This window comes from Tripterygium wilfordii, chromosome 17 (genome assembly GCF_013401445.1).
Source record: "Tripterygium wilfordii isolate XIE 37 chromosome 17, ASM1340144v1, whole genome shotgun sequence".
NCBI classification, from domain to species: domain Eukaryota; kingdom Viridiplantae; phylum Streptophyta; class Magnoliopsida; order Celastrales; family Celastraceae; genus Tripterygium; species Tripterygium wilfordii.
Window position 1 is genome coordinate 13,572,273 of NC_052248.1, and position 21,828 is coordinate 13,594,100.

Here is a 21,828-nt window from a genome sequence, read left to right on the forward strand (position 1 = left end):
AGCCTTCCTGCTCTTTAATGGTAGAGCTGAATTTTTGTTAAAATCACTTAGTGACTACTTTGTTCATGGTATTTGTTGAACGAATGCCTAGTGGATTTTGTTGGTAGAATTTTTCACCAGGGTGCCATTCTTTTTTTGTTCACCGAGGGAGCAGGAGCAAGAGCAAAACTCAGGATCACCGGGAATTAGGTTGCCTTTGGCATTGCATCATGATTCAACTATTTAAGGAGTCTGGGGATTTGGACAGTTGGGGGGTTCTTTGTCAAAAGATGATAACGAACCAATAGAACCAGACGGTCTGGGCTTAACCAATAGGGCCCAGAAACCATTAAATTAAGTTTTGGGGCTTAAATATTGTCCAGCCCAAAAAATAAAGTTCGATACTCAAAAGCCCAAAGGCAATCATAATCGTATCACGCTTTCCTAATCCGGATTCCTGCCTTTTTAACGGACAAAAGCAACGGACAAAACAAGATTGTCGTCTCCTTTCCTCACCAACAAACAAACAAAAAAAATATATGTAGGTCTCCTTCGTGGATTGAGATAAAGATGGAGAACAATTGCGGCTTCATGTCTTGCGAGAAACTGGATCGGGTTGCGAGCTGGGTGGGCACGAACGTAGCTTCCGCTTTCTTCGCATCCCTCGAGCGTTGCTCTTGCATCAACCTCTCCACCACCGACCCTGACGACGACGATGATGATGCCAAGGATCTCCGTCCCCTGATGCTTTCCAGGCCCGCTTCCGTCAAAGATTCAGATTTCCTCCCCAATCCAGTCGGAACTACCGCCGCCGCCAACAATAATTCTGGTTGATTTCGATCATCTTCTGTGGTTGCCTGGTTGGTTATGCTTGTTTGTCCTAAATCTTATGCAGAATATGTAAACAAGATTGTGTGTTTTTCTTTTTTCTTTTTTTTCTTTGTTTGTAATATTCGTAACTGTATATTTGAATTTTGGAATGCTTTTTACTTTAATTAGATGAATATATGTATATAAGGGTCGTCCAATTTCTTGTTTATTACAATCTTGTAAGGGAAAATCTTTACATCTGCTATGAAATTAAGCGCCAGTGAGGTTCTTATGAGGAAATTTTATGCATTTGTGAGTTTCCTTTGATATGCCCTGTTATTGTAAATCTACAATCTTGTTGAGCTGATGAGCTTAGGAGGATTTCTTGACCTAGTTATGCAGATATGAAGAGAAGCAAGAATGATCTCTGTTTGGTAAGTGAATTTAATTATTTTTAATTTTAAAGTCGAACAGCCTGTATAGGATTGCATTGCATCTGCATATCGGTTAAACCACTTATCTTCCTGTTTCCTTGCTTTTCTAACCTGGTTAGAGAATCCAGACAATCAATTCTGCAGATGGTTAATTTACTGCCATGATTAGACGTTTGTTCTGTGTTTCTGTTTTTCTTCCTTAGTTATGTTGATGCTACTTATGGAATGCTTTAGAGATAGGGATTGGTCTGGTAATCTGGATGCTAAAGGATATGCTTAAGCAGTCATTCTACTGTTAACATGATATTCATTTTAGGTTGTACTTTTATCACCTTCGTTTTTCAAGCTTTCAATCTTTTTATACAAGAGATGATGGATTCAACTTCAGTTATGTTTTTTTCCATTATAAAAGGGTTTTGCAGTTTTGATTGAACTGGTTTTTGAACAAGTGCAAAGTCTACTTATTGGAGGCCAACTTAAGTTGGATTAACATATAAATCACAATTATTAACTGTTTGTTCCACTGAGGCTGAATTGAAGGAATTATGTGACAAATCATTACTAGAAAGTTGCAATCAGATCTGAGGGTTAGATTTTTTTTCAGTCTTAGTGTCTTAGTATTCTTTTTAGCACTCTACTTCGTAAGTTCCTTCGTCAAGTACATGAATTATTGTCAGCCTACTTGATATTACCGTGACATTGTCTATTTATATGTTGTATGTTATATATTTCACAATCTGAACATTTTTACAGATTTCATACTGGCATCCATGGGAGAGAGGCACACTGGAGTATTTCATCTTGGCTGATCTTTGGAGCTTTTATGATGAATTGAGTATATGTATGTGTCTATGTACTCTCTTTACTAAGTTTTAGTACTCTTGGGGTGGTAGAAGAAGAGCAGGTTTTCTAGAGCTTAATTAATTGGTAATTTGGACATGTATACTTTTTTGTTGACATGGGATTTCTTCAGTCTTTCTTCTGGTTTTATTGGTGAGCAATTTTATGCTTCTTACCCTGACAGAACTGAGTTTTTAACTAACACAACTAAGGTTGGTGAGAAACAGTGTTTCAATGGTTTAATTTGTAATATTGGTTTGTGATTGATTGATGTTTAAATATTTCTTAAACATTTTTTCTCATAATTTGTTGTTGAATTTCTGCAGTTATATAAAGCCGCACTTGGTAATTGCTTTGAATCACAAGATTCGTGCAATTAGAACCACAAGATCGGGGACAAATGGAGTATTGCATAATTGCTAAACACTTTGAACGTCAAGGAAAATCATCATATGCTTATCATGGCGTAAGTTCTACCATGGTGGTACTTTTTTTTCATTTATCTTCAACATATTGTTTGTTTGTATATGTTCAGTAGAGAGTTACTTAAAATAGCCCTATTTGATGCTTTTTTTTGTGTGGTGCTGAAGTTCCAATTGTTTTGAACAACGGGGAGAACTTAATGGCTTAATCCAGTACTATGGCACCCTCTCTCTCATCTATAGAAGTACTCCTTCAATAAACCGTTCTAAGGTACTTTCTTAATCTTGGATTCTGCCCTTGAAACTGTGTTGTTGTTAGCTAGCAATGGGTCATTGTAACTTGATTGAAAGAATGTGTAATGTCTTTGGGAATTTTTGGGTTTGTAACCAATTTTTTTTCTTATAATCCTGTAGGGACAAAGACTTAAGTGAATTCATGTAATGTTGTCATCTTTTGTCTCAATGTAATTTGAAATCTAGCATTTTAAGTTTCTTGTATTGGGCTATCTGATGCGAATGTGCAAGTAAGATTGAGGGGACATGTTGATGTATATCAGGTGGAATGGTTTGCTTATTGTGGGTTGGGTTAACTGATTGCCAACTGAGAAGGACCAAATTGATGGTCAAGGAGACATAGTCTATAATGTTGTGGAATTTATAACTTCTGACCTGGCCTTGCTGCTTTTGAATTTGTTTCTTAAGTTCTCCGTCAAACTGGTGTTTTACAGCAAGAGCTCTCTGTCATCATGTATCTAAACAATGTGAGGCTCTTACTGCTTCTGAATTTCTTACTTAAGTTCTCCGTCGAAATGAGGTTTTACACTTTTTGTTAGGAATTAGAATGACAATCAAATAATTTCATTTCTTGGATACACACCAATTTAACTAAAAATTGGAAGTAAATCTCCCAATAAGTTTTTACCACACTGTTGTAAATGAGAGTGTATGATTGTTTCAAGTATTTTCTTTCAATAAACATTAAGAATTTTGTTTGCATTGCTTGGAACTGAATGTATTTTGCCTCTATTTTTCTCTCTAACATGTGGAATTGCAAATCACTTAGAATATGATTGTTATGCTTTCATTTGTGACTGTTATTCCCTGATAAGCAATGGATGAGAATCTTAGGCTAACTGACTTGTGGATGGAGACAAAAATATACTTCAGACCTAACTTTAATTTCCTGCTGTATTCCCTGTTGTCTCTGGAGTCGGCTATATAATCTTGAAATTTTGAGAAACTCTAGGGATGTTCATGTTCTCTCCTGAATTTATTTGCCACCATCAGTTCAATGGTTTAAGAAAATTTGGATTAGCATCTCCATTGTGCTTTTGTTTGGTTTCTTGGGTTTGTTTTGTGATTATGCTTTTGCCTTGTCGCGTAGGTTGGAAGATAATGATGCTGTAACGGTGGCCAGCATGACCAGGCCAAGGCCTTTCCCTAACGAAGTTCTTTCTGACCATGCTATATCTGTAGCCATCAAGTTACAATGCTACCGAGTATCATTATTTCGTTCTTTGTTCATTTTATTTCTTCCTTTTCACTCGGGTGAATGTTGTAGTGTTGATGAGCTTTTGTCCCCTCGACTGAAAATGAAATTTGTTGGACATTTTGCTTATCTTGCTTACTGAAATTATGGTTCGACAACTGCTCTTTTAATAAATCATTATTTTCTTGCTTCACTTCATATCTTCACACAGCATCTTGGTAAATACTTTAAGCAGTGTCAGGTCGGTCCGGATTTCCCGGCCCTTACATGTTAGGTTTGTTTTAGCTTGGTCAAAAAGGTGTCGACTGTTTTTTAATATGCTGTAGTTTTGCTGATGTCCCTTTTCAGGTTGGAGAGAAGGTTCTATGCTTTTCTTCTGTACAAAAGTTGTCATAAGAAAGTTACTTTTGATTGATGAATGTGACAGAAATAGCCATCTCTGGAGTGTCTTTCTTTTTCTTGGCCATTCTTCGATTTCTCTTTGCTTTTCTCATTTCTGGTGTCTAGTTCAAGCTGAACTAGAGATCTTGTATGTGTGTGATGTTCTATTAGCTTACATATACTATCCATACTTGTGATGACATTCTCAGGCATGCAGTGATATTATTTTTCACTACCACACAATCATACCTCAGCGTCGTACATATATGGTGGAGATGTATTACTTTTTTTTTCTTTTTGTGTTATTTTTTACTGGTATATCCTCTTTAAATTAAGGTCCAACTTTTCTTTCTTAATCGTATTACCTTGTGCCATTCCGTTTTTTCTAATGGATGGTATAGCATGTCAAGTAATGACCAAACGCTCTTAAATCTTAATTGCCATTTCATTAACTGGCACTAATTATATCTTTGGTAGTTTAGTTACTGTAGCCCTGGCTACTAATACCAATCATAAACTAAGCAGACCAAAATAAATTTAGAGACTCCACAATTGTTTAGAGTCGACAATTCATATCTAGTGATTAGTTGTGAAGAAAAAGTCACACATGTTCTAAAATTTTAAAAGCAAAGATGTGATGTGACACACTTCTCACACCCATTTGATTAAAATTGTAAACTCTCTCAATGAATTACTAAATCCCAAATAATAATAATAAAAAAATATATTTTAAAAACATGGTAATCGGTAGTCGAGGAGTGTAATCACATGCAAAGAATGATGGGATGAGAAAAAAAAAAAAAAAGGCATTGTATCAAGTGTGTGGGGTTTGAAAGGCGTGCACCAACCAAAGCTTAATTATGATTGGTTTAGAAGAGGATGTCTTTAGAAAGCAAAACAAGTCAACAGTACTTCTCTTCAAATGTTGCATGCCATGTTTGGGTTCCACCAAAAGGCCAAGAAAAGAAAACTGTGATATGATACATATTTCCCCTAAAAATGACAAATGCTTGATAGTCTATATATAAATATAGGGCAAAACGCAGCTGTTGTCATACATGAACATTGTTCATTGTTGGGTCCCTAATAGTTAATATGCTGTTCACAGTCAAAAATATATATGTACACTTTTGTGTGTGAGAAACAAGGAGAGAGTTAAACCCTTCCCCACACTGATGTCTTTGCATAATGACAACCCCAACACCTTATTATCACCAGGAATCATGAAAGCTGACAAACATAAAAAAAATCTACACAAATCCTCCTGTTTTTTTATCACTATCTCTATTAAAATCCACACCCCTTCTATTCCACTTCAAATCCATCTCTTAACACAAACAGACAACAATGGCCAATCTAGCCACTTCATTTACGTTATGGCTAAGCTTACTATCTTATTCTTACATCAATGCTATGGCGCAATGGCCGGCAGGAAGATCAACCAGATTCTACGAGTTCAAGGTCTCCATTAATACTTCTTTTTCATTTTACTTTCAGCCACTACTCTATACAGATATATAGAGATACATACGTGCACAAACACACACACACACGCACACACCCAAACATACATACATACATATAAATCATCCATTTTGCTTACTATGAAATCTTATGATATACAGGTTCAAACTATGAGGATGACTAAACTTTGCAACACCAACGAAATTGTGGCAGTCAACAACATGTTTCCCGGGCCTGTGATATATGCTCAAGAGGATGACAGAGTGACAGTCAAAGTTACAAATGCGTCACCCTACAATGCCAGCATCCACTGGTAATCGCAAATTTTCATCAACTTTAGAACTTTGGGGATAGACAGTATTTCACAGTATCAAATTATCATTCATGAAATTTTGGTTTCAAGGCATGGTGTACGGCAGAGGCTATCATGCTGGTTCGATGGGCCTTCATACATAACCCAATGTCCAATCCAACCAGGGCAGAGTTTCACTTACGACTTCACTTTAGCGAAACAGAAGGGCACACTCTTTTGGCATGCTCATGTTTCTTGGCTAAGAGGCACCGTCTACGGTGCCATTGTTATTTATCCAAAGACTGGGGTTCCTTACCCCTTCAAACATCCTTATCAAGAGGAAATCATAATCCTAGGTATGTCATATTCCTAACCTCTAACAACAATATATATAACTTTTTCTTCCATATATCTTCATTAGGGTAAAACGTACCAGTACCCTCAGAGTTTAAGCATCTTTTCAAATGATCCCGGCCCTCAATTCAAAATGTTGGCACTCACACCCAGTAAGTTACAGGAAACAGCCCGAGAATCCCTGCCTTTGCCATCCCTTTACTGCTAATTGCCTTGCTTACATGGAAAACATATATATATATATATATATATATATATATATATACACAAGCAAAGTTTTTAACAACACGATAACAACTATGGATAGAAGGTCTTCTCTTGACTACTTTCAATAGGTTAGGGGGTGTGAAATAAAAAAATTTAAACGAATGGATCAACCAAAACTTCGCTTAAACTCAAGGGTTTAGCTGCATTTTGCCATATTAGTTTGTTGACTTCTTAAATTTCCTAACCATGTAGCTAGCCATTATGTTTGATTATTAATTCGTCAGGGGAGTACTGGCTGAAGAACATGGTACAACTTGAGCAGCAAGTTCTGGCAAGTGGAGGAGATCCTCCAATTGCCGATGCGTTTATAATCAATGGACATCCAGGCCCCAACTATAACTGCTCTAACGATGGTAATAACTATCTTAATTTTATGCAACATTAGTCAAATGACTACAAATTGCTTCTCTTCTAATTCAAATATCATTCAACTAATCATAAAATGATGACGTTCAAACACAAGTAACTGTGTTCAAACGTCCATATAAACTTAGTTCATTATATATAGTTATTCTGCTTTCTCATGAACATAATTGGTTATCCCTTTCAGATGTATACAAGATTGATGTAGTCCCAGGAAGGACATACATGTTAAGACTCATTAATGCAGGCTTAAACATGGAGAACTTCTTCGCAATTGCCAATCACAAACTAAAAATTGTGGAAGCTGATGGGGAGTACACAAAGCCATTCATGACCGATTGTGTAATGCTCGGACCGGGACAGACCATGAACGTCCTTGTCACCGCTGATCAGCCCATAGCAAGATACTCCATGGCCATGGGACCTTACATGTCTGCTCAGCGTGTACGATTTCAAAACATCACAGCAATTGCATACTTCCAATACTGTGGGGCCACTCCTAATAGCCTATCATTACCAGCCAGATTACCTAACTTTAATGATAATCTGGCAGTTAAGACGGTCATGGACGGACTAAAAAGCCTGAGCACTGTTAATGTTCCAAAAGAAACCGATACAAATCTTTTTGTCACAATTGGTGTGAATGTTCAAAAATGTCAGTCCATGCAACCACAGCAAAATTGCCAGGGTATTAACCATGGGGTTATGGCAGCTTCGATGAACAATATTAGTTTTTCCAAGCCTAATGTTTCAGTTTTAGAAGCCTATTATAGAAAGATCGATGGCTACTTCACTGAGGACTTCCCTTATGCGCCGCTAAAATTCTATGACTTTGTTAATGGGGCGCCAAATAATATACCTAATGACACAAACTCAATGATTGGAACTAGGACCAAAGTCCTTGATTATGGAACCAGGGTTCAAATCATATTCCAGGATACTGGGACCATCACTACTGAGAATCACCCAATTCATCTTCATGGGTATAGCTTCTATGTCATAGGATATGGTTACGGGAACTTTGATCCACAAACCGCACAGTTTAATTTAGTTGATCCACCCTATATGAACACAATCGGAGTTCCTGTGGGTGGATGGGCCGTAATTCGATTTCGTGCAGATAATCCAGGTAATTAATGTTCAAATTTACACATATTGACGCAATTGATACTCTCATATGTATGTCTAACTCATACTAGTTGTTGTATACAATTGCAGGGGTATGGTTCATGCATTGTCATGTAGAGATACACCAGTCATGGGGATTGGGTACAGTGCTGATAGTAAAGGATGGGAAGGGAGGACTAGAGACACTACCACACCCTCCGGCAGATCTGCCTCACTGTTAGAGCCATTGAGTATCTTGCCTCAAGTGTGTGCATGATGTGTATGAGATCATCAAAGAAGAAAGATTGGAATGAAACTACAGATTAATTTTTCAGAAACCTGATAAACCTAAGTCAACCATGACTGAGAATTATCGATGCAGATACATAGAACAGTAGACTACCTATATGAAACATGCCACGGATGTCTATAAATGTTAAATTAATGAAAAGCGCATATGAGATCAAAGGCATACCTCAAACTAATGTAGTTCTTCAGCTCGTAGCCTGAAATAACCAAAATTATCATTAAATTATGGATCCAGGTGAGCATTATTTTGTATGGTTCTACGATAGGTTTATTATTTTAAAAAAATCATGTTATGATCAGGTTATTGAAAATTTGAAACGCATTACATTGTACTGTGCTACTAGAGGAATTATACCCTTGGCAATGAACTAAATGATTGCCCCTGTGAATCAAGAGAATAAACCTACACAAATAGCTTCTTATCCCCTGATTTTTGGAATGGAATAATGAAAAGAAATTATGTTCCTCCAAAAGGCCTCTTTCCATTTCTCAGATACTCAATAAAGGAAGGATGCTTTGCATGCAACTATGAAAGGGTTTGCCACAAACTTCACATCAAAGGATGTCTAAAACTGTACTAGGCTATTAAAGCTTTATTACATCTTCTTCTTCCTTTTTGTTGTTCTTTTTTTTTCGGTAGTTAAGTGGGGTTTGGGAGGAATTGAACCAATGGCATCTTGGTCAAGGACCTTAGGGTTAGACTCTAGGTAAGACTTAATCCCCAAGATTTATTACTGCTTAGTCATGAAGATTTCTACCTGAGATAGAATGAGGCATAAACTCCGTTCAGATCACTTTACAAACGCATGGTTAGCTGTCGGTTTGGTAGTAAGCAACATCGGAAGGTAGCAGAACGACGCATATTTTGCTTCAATTCATTTCAGATAAAATCATTGAACTTATACAATTCTCTATGACCCAATCTATGGTTTCAGGATGACAAACCATTAAAATGCGCAGCAGAGTCTATGGATTAATCCTCTCTGAACTCCAACACTTTTCTTCTCCATTGACACTTTGATTGGAGGTAAACAGTATCCTCTGGCTACTCTTCAAATTGTAATAATCAACCTGCACAATTAAGTTGCAGAAAACTAAACAAAGAAAGAAAGAAAAATAATGCGGAAGAAACATGATCCGACATGCACTACATTAAAGAACAGAGAAGCTATGGCACTTTTTCTGGATCGATGATTAGTAGACAATATGCAGCAAGAGGGCCTGAAGAATTATCTAGAGGTGATTCTTGAAGAGATTGTTCAGTTAGACAAGGCCGACCTGGATTAGGCCCCAAGAATTGTAATCTTGATTTGAAAGAAGTGGCAAACCAGGCTCTCTCTCTTTGCTGCATAACAAATTCAAAAATTAAATGTGGAAAACCCGAATATCACAAGGTCAGAGAGAACATTAAGAAATTGCAACACTTTACAGCATATTCAAGCATAAGTTCTCAGACATCTTGTTGATGAAAAAATAAGACAAGTCACCCCCGCAAATTAGGAGCCCATTTAGTTTTTAGTGTTGGCACCTAATGATCTAAATAACGACTGCTGTTTACAATAAACTCTTCTCCCTGTAACATCAGTAATTCAGTATGTACTATCTGTGGAAGGTTTAGTGAAAAAGATTTAACCATTGCAAGACCAGAAAATCTTAAATTTCCATCTAAACTACAAGAATATGTGCACAATCTTATTCAGAATAGAGAAGCCTTTATTCGACTATTAGCTTTTCTGAGCTTTGTTACAATCTCCCATTACCTATATATTAGAAAGTTTTTTATGTTTATATATGTTTGTAGTTTACAAAGTATGAAAAAAAGAATAAGCAGAACCTTCCAATTTGGCAAAACAAACTTGAGAAAGGGACTAGCTACCATAAGAAAGTCATTACTATTATAGTTCCAAAAACAAGACAATGTGCTTGTTGGTAATGGCAGATAATCTAACTACCTGAAGCTTTATAGTATCAGGATTCGAGCCGTCAATGACATTGACTCTTCCATTGATACGAAATTGCTCCCAAGAGTCAGTAAAATACCAGCATATCTAAACATTACAATGTTGATTCATATCAATCCAGCTTATCAAGTATGAATAGGACAAAAAAACACCAAGGAAATGAAACAATTAAACTCCAAGGAAGTGAAAAACAACGCATCTTACGATATTATTAAAAATAATCTGAATTCTGTAGCTAATACTACAGATACCTCTGCAAATGGGCAATGCTTAAGATCTTCAATCTGCATATGTACCCAAAAAGAAATGAAAGAAGGTTAACACTGCAGAGACCAAACAAGAGACTCGAAGCTGGGAGGTGTGTCATCTCACTATTCGCATACACATACACAAAGGCATAGAAGAAAAAATCATGTCATGTAATGATGGCCAATGTTCGGAATCCTCACTTACTTTCTAAATTGAAGTTGCAACGAAATAAAAATCCAGACAGCCAATGCATCAGAAAATAAACAGATTATGTCTTTACCTTGCGAGTACGGGAATCAGTGTTGATTAGAATCTTGTCACTATTCTCTTCAAATCCCCTGCAAAACCCTAACTATGAGTAGCTCAATATCATTAACGATCAACGAAACATTCTGAGAGAGTGCACCTGAAAACCAAAGTTCGATTGGAAGGTCTCCCGGTAGATCCTACTGTTGCCTGAACCCCCCAAAACAATAAGCTTCACCAGTCATCGTAAAATCGAATACAGAAAATGAAAAATCAAATATAGGCACAGGTATATGTATGCATATATTGATAGAAGACATACAAGCAAAAAGAACGAAGAGTGCTTGAGGTGAGAATTGGACTCTATTGCGTTCAGGAGAAGCTGCTTCCATGGCAATATCGCTGTTGCCATGAAACCTTCCTTGAAATCAGCGCGCAATAGACTTCAACGAAAGCTTTCCAAATATTAAATTATTAAGTAGGTGATGCACTCAAATTTCGTTTTACTAATACTGGACCTTTATAAAGTGGTCTTGGGCCTGTTGGGCTTGATAATTATGGTCATGGGCTTTTAGTGCGAACACTCAGCAGCGCATCAAAACAAGCCCAATTGGCTTCACAGCCATTGTTTGAGTTGAGTTTGCCAATTAATGGACTTTTTCAAAGTAGTCTTGGGCCGGATAATTATGCTCATGGGAGCCCATCATGACAAGCCCAATTGGCTAATTTGTCGTAGGCCCATAACAAAAAAAATAGGAACTCGTCTCCATGACTATGAGTCCTCAAAAATCATCATGCTCCATCTACAAAAACCTTTTTTCATTTTTTTTCTTCTTTTTTTGATAACCGGGAAGAAAACCCTACGAGTTTGTTCTTTAGACATCATATGTAGGCCTCAATTCAAATCGTCAATTGGGCCCAAGCCCCCACAAGAGTATTGCTCTTAGTGAGAATAGAGCTCAAAACCTTTCAAATCCATACGATTTGACCTTATAAATATTCACAAATTACTTACAAAAATTCAAACATAAACAATTAAGGCAGCAGAGAATGGTAGATATGCATGGCATATTATTTGTACAAAAGAAATAAAAATCATCAATCAACATCATGCGCTTGTATGATTAGCTAATACTACAACTAGTAATTGGCAATTGGCGGTGAAAAGATTTGTCTCATTTTGTATGCAACACAAAATAAGTGGTCCATGACTTATTTTATGTTAAAGTGGGAGTGGGACTACCCAGATTAATGATTGTGCAACTTTGCCAAAGCGAAAGTCGAAACTTGCCTTTCACACCCATACTAAATTGTTTTTATACAAAAACAGTGAAAGACTTCTACGTTTACATGCATAATATCGATCGGCTAAGGAATTCTTGCCATAACAGATGGGACTTTAGGAATTGTCCTACTGCCAAGGAATCAGATTAATTATTATATGAACCAGATTCTATTCTAACGGTTAGAAAGAATATGCTCTTTTTGGAAGCTGTAGGATCGAATAATATTTTAATGTGCTTTCCTCCGAGGTATTGTTTGCGGGGTTATTATGTAAGTTCAAAAGTTTATCTGGTGTACATGCATTGGAAATTAATTACCATATAAGAAAAAAATAAAATAAGATGACATTCATAAAATGAAAAGAAAAAAAGGGTTCATCTCAAAGGCTTGAGCTTGCACATAAGCTAGATTTGAGTGAATATTGAAGTATACAATTAATATTGGAGGCTCAAGTTTTTCAATTCAAATGATTGTACGTCCAAACATGTAAGTTGACTTGACTTCGTTGTGGTATGCTCTGCTACTTAATTATAATTATAATTTATATATATGCTGATATTTGAATGAAAATGACTTTGGGGTGTACGTCGAAATTACATAATTCCCCATTATGTATCTACCAATTTTAAGAATGGAAGTTGGTCACGAGCTCATCTACCTCTCACTTCTTCACCTGAAAGCCATGATGCATGTGCATACACGCACACTAGTTTACGTACAACTAATTGACCATGCATGCATGTATGTTCTTTTTCATAGAATCATATATATGAAACACTACAAATCATTATTGTTAGAAAATCAAGTTCAAATACTACAAATCAATATCATTTGCCTTAAATCAAAGGTTCGTACAATTTGGATCTTTACTTATATGACATTATTCTCAATCAACTCTTAACGGTAGTTTAAGAAGAAAAGACTTCATTAATCTTAATAATACATGCTATTGGTTGTTGCCGAAGAGAGTTCCATCTAGTCTGGAATGTCAGAGATAAGATAATAATAAACATCAAGTAAGGTTTCAGCAAATTATGTAACCGTTATTTCGTTGTAGTACGTTATATATATGAATTCTCCCATGCAGATGTAAAATGAGGATCACTTTTTCACCGTTGATTTAGAACATACAATAATGTAACAATTATACACCATATATAACTAAATAGGTTTTTTATTTTCACATAATTACAACTTAATTACCAGGATATCATTACACAAATTTCTTTTTGTTTTGACTAGAAGGTAAACACGTGAAGAGCTAATTGAGACACTAATTAAACGACTTCAATTTCAAAACCTTAAATTAACACTATATTAACATATCCACAAACTCATGAATTTGATTTCATAAGACCAACAACGACTCGGCGAATGAATTATGTGACTGAATTTGGTCATGATCATGATCATCATCTATCTTCAGAAGCTCCAGATACTCCTCATAAAGCTTCTCTAGACTAGTATTATCCGACGTAGGTACACCGGAGCGGCACTCGAAATCCGAGCCGTTAACGAGATCGCCGCCACCGCCACGGAGAAAAAAAAGCCCGTTTGGATTATCACACCAATTAGGGACATGTACTATATCCTCTCCTTGACTTGATGAGGACATGACACTAATTGTATTATTGTTTAAGGACTCAAAGCTCTCATTATTTCTTGGCATGGAGAACTTACTAGTGACCCTAATGGGCTTGGGGAGATGGATCTTGGGCTTTTCGTAGGCCGAGCGGATCTCCTTGAGCCTCTTCATATTATTCCTGTGCTTATCGGAATCATTATTCTTCTTGTTATTATTTCTTCTTCTTTTCTTGATTTGGGATTGCTGGAGTGCTTGCTGGTCTAGCTCTGATAATTTTTTGTGGGTGTTGGGATCGGTGCCTTGCCTTCTAAGCTTCTTGCTAAGATTGGTGTTCCAGTAATTCTTGATCTCGTTATCGGTTCGTCCCGGGAGCCTACCGGCGATGAGAGACCATCGGTTGCCGAGTAGGGCATGTAATCGGATGATGAGATCATCCTCATCAGAAGTGATGTTGCCTCTCTTGATGTCTGGCCTTAGATAGTTCATCCACCTCAATCTGCAACTCTTACCACATCTTAGAAGACCTACAATATTAATTTACACACACATGTACACAATGTTAAGAGCATGAAATTAAACTCTATAATTTCAAAAATTACGATATATATATGTATGTATGAATTGGGGCAGTAAAATTGAAAGGATTTACCAGCTTTTTTGGGCAAAGATCTCCAATTGCCTTCACCATGAGTTTGAATGTAGTTAGTAAGCAATGTGTCCTCTCTAGGAGTCCATGGTCCTCTATGTAGTCCTACCTTTGCACAACAGGGAGCCCTTCCCATTCTTCCTTTCTCTCTTGCTTATTTAAAAAAAGAATAATGAGATTGTGAATGATTGAAAGACAACCCAAAGTGACAAAGCTAGCTAGGAGAGGAACTATATATATATACTTGGATACAATTGATTCTCTGCTCTGGTGAGAGCACAACAAATCACAACTTTTCTTTAGTTATCTTTTTATACCCTCATCGGCCAAATTCAACTTGGTTTTTATTTTATTTATATTTGTAATTTTAAATATATTTATTTATTTATATATACAACCACGTAGGTGATAGCCTAGTCAATGAATTTCTCTGGGATCAAACCTTATGGACTAGAGAGATTCTAAGATCGATTCCCACTGGAAGCCTGCAATACCCATGTGAGTTGTGACCACTCGTTGAACTTTGGTCAACTTACTCTACCTTTAGGTGAAAAACTTCGGTGCACGCGGACCTGATGACTCAAGTTTAGGCACCATCGGATGTTCAAAGGGTAATTCCTAGTGGGAGCAATACTTTTTGTGGTCATGCGCTGAACTTTGGTCCAACTTAATTGCTCAGTCTTAGGTGAGAAACTTATATGCGAGCAGGCTTGATGATCCGAGTTAGACTCATGTCGGATGTCTAAAGGGCAAATTTATATGATGATATTCTAGGTTACCATATGTACACATTTATGGTTAATTAAAGGCATTTGTGCACGTAACTCACCGGCCCTTCTACTCTATCTGCCCTTCTCACACACATTGTACATACTTTCGTGGGTTTCAGCTTTCAATTTCACGGCTGCTGAATGATCAGGACCGCCCATATATATCTCAAGGTTATAAATGCAACGGCTGATATTGACTCATAAGACTTTTAAAGCCTCTAAGAGGTCGCGTAGGGTAACTCTTTATTACTCAAAAATAATCAAAGTCCTTTTAATGGTTAATTAATCTAATATTGTTGTTGAATTCTTCTTGGGAATTGATTCGCAAAAAAAAGAAAAAGATGGAAGAGTAGTGAAGCAAAAACATATTTGAAGAAAAATGACCAAACAAGTTGTCTAATCCAATCTAAGTTGAACCACCTTCAAATGGCCTTCAAACTCTGTGCCACGTAATTGAAACACACAAACTAACTGATTCGACAAAAATAATAATAATGACAAAATAAAATTAAAACTAACTAATTCAACCAAAATAATAATAATGACAAAACAAAATTAAAAATTGTGTGATCCAACTTCAATTATTATTAACCAAACATGCATATATCCCAAAGTACCTTAATTTTTTATTAATAAAAATTTTAATTTATTTTCATAACCCGGTGATTTTCTTATTATTTTGCCAACGTTGAATTAGAGTGATCATGCATGAGAATTGAGAGTTGAGACTGGACTTGACAGTTAATACTTAATACTAGTTTTTGGGCTTTTGGGCTGCTTGTGGCTTTTGGGCCTGGTGAGTTTTAACCGGGCATCTAATGTTAATATTTTTGGGCCTATGTTTTTGTTATGTTTGGGCCTATTGCAGCACTTCCCATAATTGGGTGCCAAAACAAAAAGAGAGAGATGATACACCTTTATAAGTTCGACGTGCAGAATGTTCAATTCTAACAATGCCAATAAATGATTGTTAAGCCAGACTACAATTACAATTTAACTAAGCTTGACAACAACAAGAGAGAATAGGGTATCAGTATCACCCTGTGAGCTGTCCGTTAACAGCCACATTGTCCATAGCTTCTTGTTCAAGATGGCCTGCCCAACCCAGGTTCACTGCCAAGTCTTCCGCTGCCACCTTGATCACGTCAGTCCGAACGCCTATATCAGTAGCATATCTGCTCATGCAATACATACCAGCTGTAACAGTAGCGACACCGACAGGACTTGGCATGAACAGCTTCAGAGGAGAAGAAAGAATGGCGGCCAACGGAGCACCAATAATTGAAGAAGCTTGGCCACTTCTTCCAACCCCTAGCCTATCCATTATCAAAAGACCAGTTTTGCAGTACAGTGCAAAATCCTCACAGTTGTTCTGGAAGACATCATAGTTTCCAAATCCATTTTGAAGGAGATACATCGCTCTGTGAATGACTGTGTCTGGCGGGTCAGATGCTGCTATGGTGCATGTGCCCCCGCGTACTCTTGTAAGGAAAACCGATGGAGTTGCCCCATACTCAAAACAATAAAGGGATCCCTTTCCAAGGAAGCAGTCCAGGCATGACATAACCACCCCACTATTAGGTTGCCTGAATCCACAGTCGGGAAAAGTTGAACAGCTTGACGTTGTATCGTAGAAGTCAGAAGACATATCAGAGCTTGAATTTGCATATTGCCTGGGCGTAAAATGAACCACCTTGCTACCGCCAAGATATATACCTGCGTGGTTATATAGCCAATCCAGCTTGTGTTCTAAGTCCAATTACAAGAGGAAATAGACATAAACCTGAGATTTTTTGTTAAATATACCAAAGCTAGCTCATCCAGGCAAGGGTGTATCCATAAACTAAATAAATGCAACAAAATGAGAAACCATTACAACTCCTTCCGTTCACCAAAAAGTGCCTCATTTCCAGTTTTGTCTACTGCCCCAAATCATGCGTATTTAGCTCGTCCTCTCTTCTTGAGATGGAGGAGGAATTAAAAAGAAAACGAAAAAACTTATACTGAGCTTTTACTTTCCTAAAAAACAACTGAGCTTTTACTTCAGATAACTCATCCAAGCCTCTGTTTGTACCCCATCAACTAAAAACAAAACAAATGTGCAAATCATTATTATTACCATTCCTTGAACTTGGAGAATACTTGTTTTCTGTTTTTTTTCCTGTCCTCGACTATGTGTTTAGGAGCATGAGGTCAACTTTTTTTTACTTTCCTACATCACCCATAACTCCTCCTTTTTCAGTGGTATGATATGTTATCTACATTTGATCTAATAAGTGTACTTTGGAATTTCGATTCTGCAGGCATAATGTGTCTAGCCTGTCAAATTGAGCCATGTCAAAAAGGACATCGTTTATGGGATGGAACCATGGAGGAGTAACAAATAAACTAAGCTCCAATTGTAGCATATCATCTATTGCACATTAAAGAAGTACAAAACAAACACAGATCTTAGAACAAATTAAGCTGATGAGAATGAAGGGAGAACGGTTTTGAGGTCATGCATATTCAAACGCTCTGCAGTCCAGATGGCCAATCACATTAAAATCTCAACATCACATAAGCATAGAGTACAGAAACGCGATAAACCTTAACAAGTTTATAATTTATTTCTTTCTCTATGTCCCAAAAGCAAGACAACATTGCTTTTAGAAGTTAAAGTCAGGACTTAAATGGTGAATATTACACTATAATTACAGATTGAATAGAATATATGTGAAGCCAAGAATCAAGGAGAAGATTGTGGCTTAACAGTAGCAGGAATCGACCTTGTTGACTTATCAAACTGCTAAAGGCATAATTTAACAGCTGCAGGGGCTTCCTCTTGTAAATTATGTGAAGAACAATATTTAACATAAAATCTCTCTGAAATTCATATTATCTAAATCTTAAGCAAGAAATAAGAATGTAAAAAGAAATAAACTCAGTATGCAAATAGCGCAAACAGAACCATAAGCCTGAATTTCTTCTTTGATAATTGACATGAATCGTGAAGTCTAGTAAGAAGTAGAATTTCGATGAACAGATAGACGAGAGAAATGAAACAAATTTTTTTAAAAAAATTATATGGAATCCTAAATTAAATTATTCAGGCAAAACCCAGGAGGCCGATCGCCGCACAAAACCCAACTTCCCTATTTGACAATATAAAACCCAGAAACGAAAATTAGAGGAGGAAACCTCAATGCGAATCAATATGTATGGTAAGGTAAGCAGCATTCGCGATCAAAATACACGACCATTAGCAGATATAGATAGAGAGAAAGAAAGATAGATTACCGTGATGAGAATAAGCAAAGACGGCTCTGTAAGTGTAGATGTGATCTCCTTGCTTGATTTCGCTTCTCTCCACTCTGTTGGTCAACAGACCCATCTCCTCTCCTCTGCTTAACTGCTTTGCTTTCTACTCTCTGGAGTCGGATCGGAGTCCGTCGCTCTAACCAAATAACTCCCACTTTAAAATTGCTAGGATAGTGACTGGTTTTCGTGGAAATACATCATTGGCTGCCCTTGGAATCCGGTGAAAAACCTTTAGGAATAGATTCATATATAAATATAGAGTCTTGGATGAATTTTATATCTTGTCTTTTACCAACCACAATTATTAGACTGATAAGTATTGATCGCAACCATATGCATGCCTATCTTTGAGCAGACAGATAGACCCCCTTTTTGCTATGAACCCATTGTGATGTATGGAATAGTATGATTGGTGGGTGATGCACTGGTATTGTATTTAGTTATTTACGTCTCAAGACTCTACTCTTACCCTTTTATGTGTTTATGGGTGGCATCCAAGTCAAGTCAAGATGGTTATCCATCTCATAGAATGTTTAGATTCTTGTGCGAGGCATGTTTCACGTCCAAGGGACGCCCGTTTAAAGGGGAAAAACACACACAGAAAAGCCAATTAGCCAAAGGCACTTCGGATTCCTTGCCACATTAGCAAGTCATGCTTGGCATTTGGCATCCTATAAAGCTGCTTTTTTTTTTTTTTTTTTGTGCCTTTCCCCTTCTCTTTCAAGTGTCAACGAATCTATAAAATGGATTGATGGAGAGTTTGGTCAGTGGCAAATTTAGAAATGAGAAGTAGTATTCTCACCTCTCAAATTGATTATCTCATCCCAAATCATTTAATAGTACTTTTTAATATTATTTTATATATGATTTGACATTTAATTTTCATTCCAAAAATTAATTTTTCCACTCCATCAATTAATTAAAGTAAACTTATTACATTTAATATTATGTATGCTACAAGTTGTAGATTTAGGGCTATTGCTGAGTTATTAGGGTACGATAATAATGCATGAGTCAACGTTCGATAATACTTGATTGGCAAGCTGAGAACATTTTAGGGTGAGTATGTTGATATATTTGGTGGTTATGAGTGTGCATCGTCTATCTACAACTCACTGATATTTTTTGAAATAGAAAGGATTTGTGAATGGTAATCACTTCGTTCAATTGACATTGACAGATGGTAATCTGATGCCTCCTATTATGATTTAATGGTTTAGATACATGTATGATTATCCAAAAGAATGGGTAGTATATATTAAATGTACTTGTTAATCTGCATTGATGTGATGTAATAAATTTGTTTTAATTAATTAATAGGGTGAGAAAACTAATTTTTGAAATGACAATCAAATGTTAAATCACATGCAATTCGAAAGAATCAAATATCAAATCTTATATAAATTAATATTAAAAAAATCAAAAAGTGGGGGTGGGATTACCATTTTTAGGGGTTGGGAATAATATTTATCTTTAGGAATTTATAAGAGGGCGAAAGAAATACAGGGTTCCAGGTAGAGTTCTTGAAAATCCCTTTTACGTATTTATTGAAAATTGAATGAAAATAAATAAATATCTATATAGTTATTAAATTATTCATCACAATAACAAAAAATTATCATTTAACTTGTGCTATAAATCATCTATTCACATGTATGAAAAAATCAGGAGATGCAAAATTTACCGCAAAAGGACAAATAGCCATTGGGTCTCTCTCCCTCCTCAAGCTCCTGCAAGGAGCGCCTGTCTTGTTGCACTTGCAGCAGACAAGGTGCACGGATCCAATGGGAGACTGGGGACAAATACCCGTTGGGCTTGAGAGACACGGGTTCAAGGTGCAGCCCATGTGGTTTATTTGTAATCTTAAAGAGAAATTTTATCTGCATACCATTAATTTATTATATTTACATCATTTTTAAATTTTAATAATTTACATAAATATCTTTGTATACAATGACATATTAACCCTTAAATTAAAATTTAAAAATATATAATTTCTACATATTTAATTAGAGACTACTAAGTTTACACTCAAATTTTTTCAAAGAGGAAAAAACAACAATTGAATTGGATGTCATTTTTTCTGAAAGAAAAACAACACGACTATACCAATTTCTGGAGAGATTACAAATCGACATAAGTTGTCTTTTTTGCGAAGGAAAACAATGAACGGTGTCTTTTTAACAGATAAATAACACGATGTTATCGTTTTATAACCCTAGAAACGGACTTGATGTGTCGATTTTTATTTCAACCATATTCTAACCAAAAATTGCGCAATGTTTAACAACTACACACTTACTCATGCTATATATAGAAATTGACAAATCTACATGTTCATTTTGAGAAATTTCATTAGGTATAAAAATATGTAAGAGATAATTCAATTCGAGTTAAGACTCATATCGAACACATAACACATGTTAGAACTTTCTAAATTTATACGATTTCACTATAAAGCGATTGATGAACTTTACTATCACCCAGAGTGGTTGGTATAAATTACTAAAGAGTCCAAGCAAATAGGTTTGTCGTGTTGTGTACTTCGGTTGCTTCTTCCGCACCCAAGGATACGTCTTTGCTTAATTGTAATCACGTTTAGCTAGAAGATATGCAGCAATACACGTCAACGAATCACAAAAATAATATTAATACATATTTTATATCCTAGATGGGTGTGATCATTGACGTATTTATTCATGCCATAAATATAAAAAAGAAAGGAAGATACATTTATCGATTTTACTTTTCTTCCATTTCTCCAAATCCCTCAATTGAAACACACTCTAAATAAAAAAAGTCATTTTATGTTAAAAACGATTAATTTATCTGGGAATGAGTGAAGGAGAGGAGCACGATGGAAGTAATGTTCTTTTTTAAATATGTTGATTTGACTCGCAAATATCAAATTTAAGGTTTTTACATTTTATTAATTCCATAAATCAGGGAATACCAAAAAAATTTGGAATTCAAAGACGAGTAATCTATGTAATTTTTATTCAATCAAAAACTGTTTTTTGAATGAGAGTTATAACCTTATATAGTAAGCTCTAAGCCAAACCCTAAATCAATCTTAATAGAAAATTAATACTTAAAAGTAAATAAATAAAAATATTTTTAACAAAAAAAGATACTCGACTTCTAGAGAAAAATGCTAATTGATTTTTTTTTTCCGAACAAAAAATACTGTTAGATTTATCATGTTAAATACGATACATTTAAATTTTATTTAATTTTGGAAATATTTTTGGTGCAACGGTTGTAGAACCAGTGTTA

The 21,828-nt window shown here is 36.0% G+C and overlaps 4 protein-coding genes across 6 annotated transcripts; 1 reads left to right on the forward strand and 3 right to left on the reverse strand.

Annotated features, from left to right (window-relative positions):
- The first annotated feature begins 458 nt into the window (after positions 1-458).
- Positions 459-8,468, forward strand: LOC119982471 (laccase-6). Of its 3 annotated transcripts, XM_038825862.1 has the most exons (11): positions 459-1,223; positions 1,977-2,064; positions 2,390-2,529; positions 2,654-2,756; positions 3,043-3,246; positions 3,870-5,816; positions 5,981-6,132; positions 6,223-6,467; positions 6,957-7,085; positions 7,283-8,224; positions 8,314-8,468. In XM_038825862.1, the coding sequence occupies exons 6-11, from the start codon at positions 5,703-5,705 to the stop codon at positions 8,442-8,444; spliced, it is 1,713 nt and encodes a 570-aa protein (XP_038681790.1). In that variant the 5' UTR covers positions 459-1,223; positions 1,977-2,064; positions 2,390-2,529; positions 2,654-2,756; positions 3,043-3,246; positions 3,870-5,702; the 3' UTR covers positions 8,445-8,468. The 3 variants fall into 3 exon arrangements, 2 of the variants coding, with proteins under 2 accessions (XP_038681790.1, XP_038681789.1); XM_038825861.1 differs by lacking the exon at positions 3,043-3,246 and having other exon boundaries at positions 460-1,223; XR_005464415.1 differs by lacking the exons at positions 3,043-3,246; positions 3,870-5,816; positions 5,981-6,132; ... (2 more) ...; positions 7,283-8,224; positions 8,314-8,468 and adding an exon at positions 2,900-3,036 and having other exon boundaries at positions 476-1,223.
- A 39-nt stretch (positions 8,469-8,507) lies between these two features.
- On the reverse strand, positions 8,508-11,435 carry LOC119982472 (pyridoxine/pyridoxamine 5'-phosphate oxidase 2-like). The gene is made up of 8 exons (XM_038825863.1): positions 11,290-11,435; positions 11,128-11,177; positions 11,002-11,059; positions 10,724-10,756; positions 10,464-10,559; positions 9,689-9,856; positions 9,457-9,582; positions 8,508-8,708 (listed from the first exon to the last, which is right to left on the reverse strand). The coding sequence occupies exons 1-7, from the start codon at positions 11,377-11,379 to the stop codon at positions 9,478-9,480; spliced, it is 600 nt and encodes a 199-aa protein (XP_038681791.1). The 5' UTR covers positions 11,380-11,435; the 3' UTR covers positions 8,508-8,708; positions 9,457-9,477.
- Positions 11,436-13,410: 1,975 nt separating this feature from the next.
- On the reverse strand, positions 13,411-14,760 carry LOC119982050 (myb-related protein 308-like). The gene is made up of 2 exons (XM_038825222.1): positions 14,486-14,760; positions 13,411-14,360 (listed from the first exon to the last, which is right to left on the reverse strand). Exons 1-2 carry the CDS (start codon positions 14,616-14,618, stop codon positions 13,600-13,602), a joined length of 894 nt encoding a protein of 297 aa, XP_038681150.1. The 5' UTR covers positions 14,619-14,760; the 3' UTR covers positions 13,411-13,599.
- A 1,389-nt stretch (positions 14,761-16,149) lies between these two features.
- On the reverse strand, positions 16,150-18,993 carry LOC119982051. Its single transcript, XM_038825223.1, has 2 exons — positions 18,532-18,993; positions 16,150-16,968 (listed from the first exon to the last, which is right to left on the reverse strand). The coding sequence occupies exons 1-2, from the start codon at positions 18,623-18,625 to the stop codon at positions 16,289-16,291; spliced, it is 774 nt and encodes a 257-aa protein (XP_038681151.1). The 5' UTR covers positions 18,626-18,993; the 3' UTR covers positions 16,150-16,288.
- Between the last annotated feature and the right edge of the window lie 2,835 nt (positions 18,994-21,828).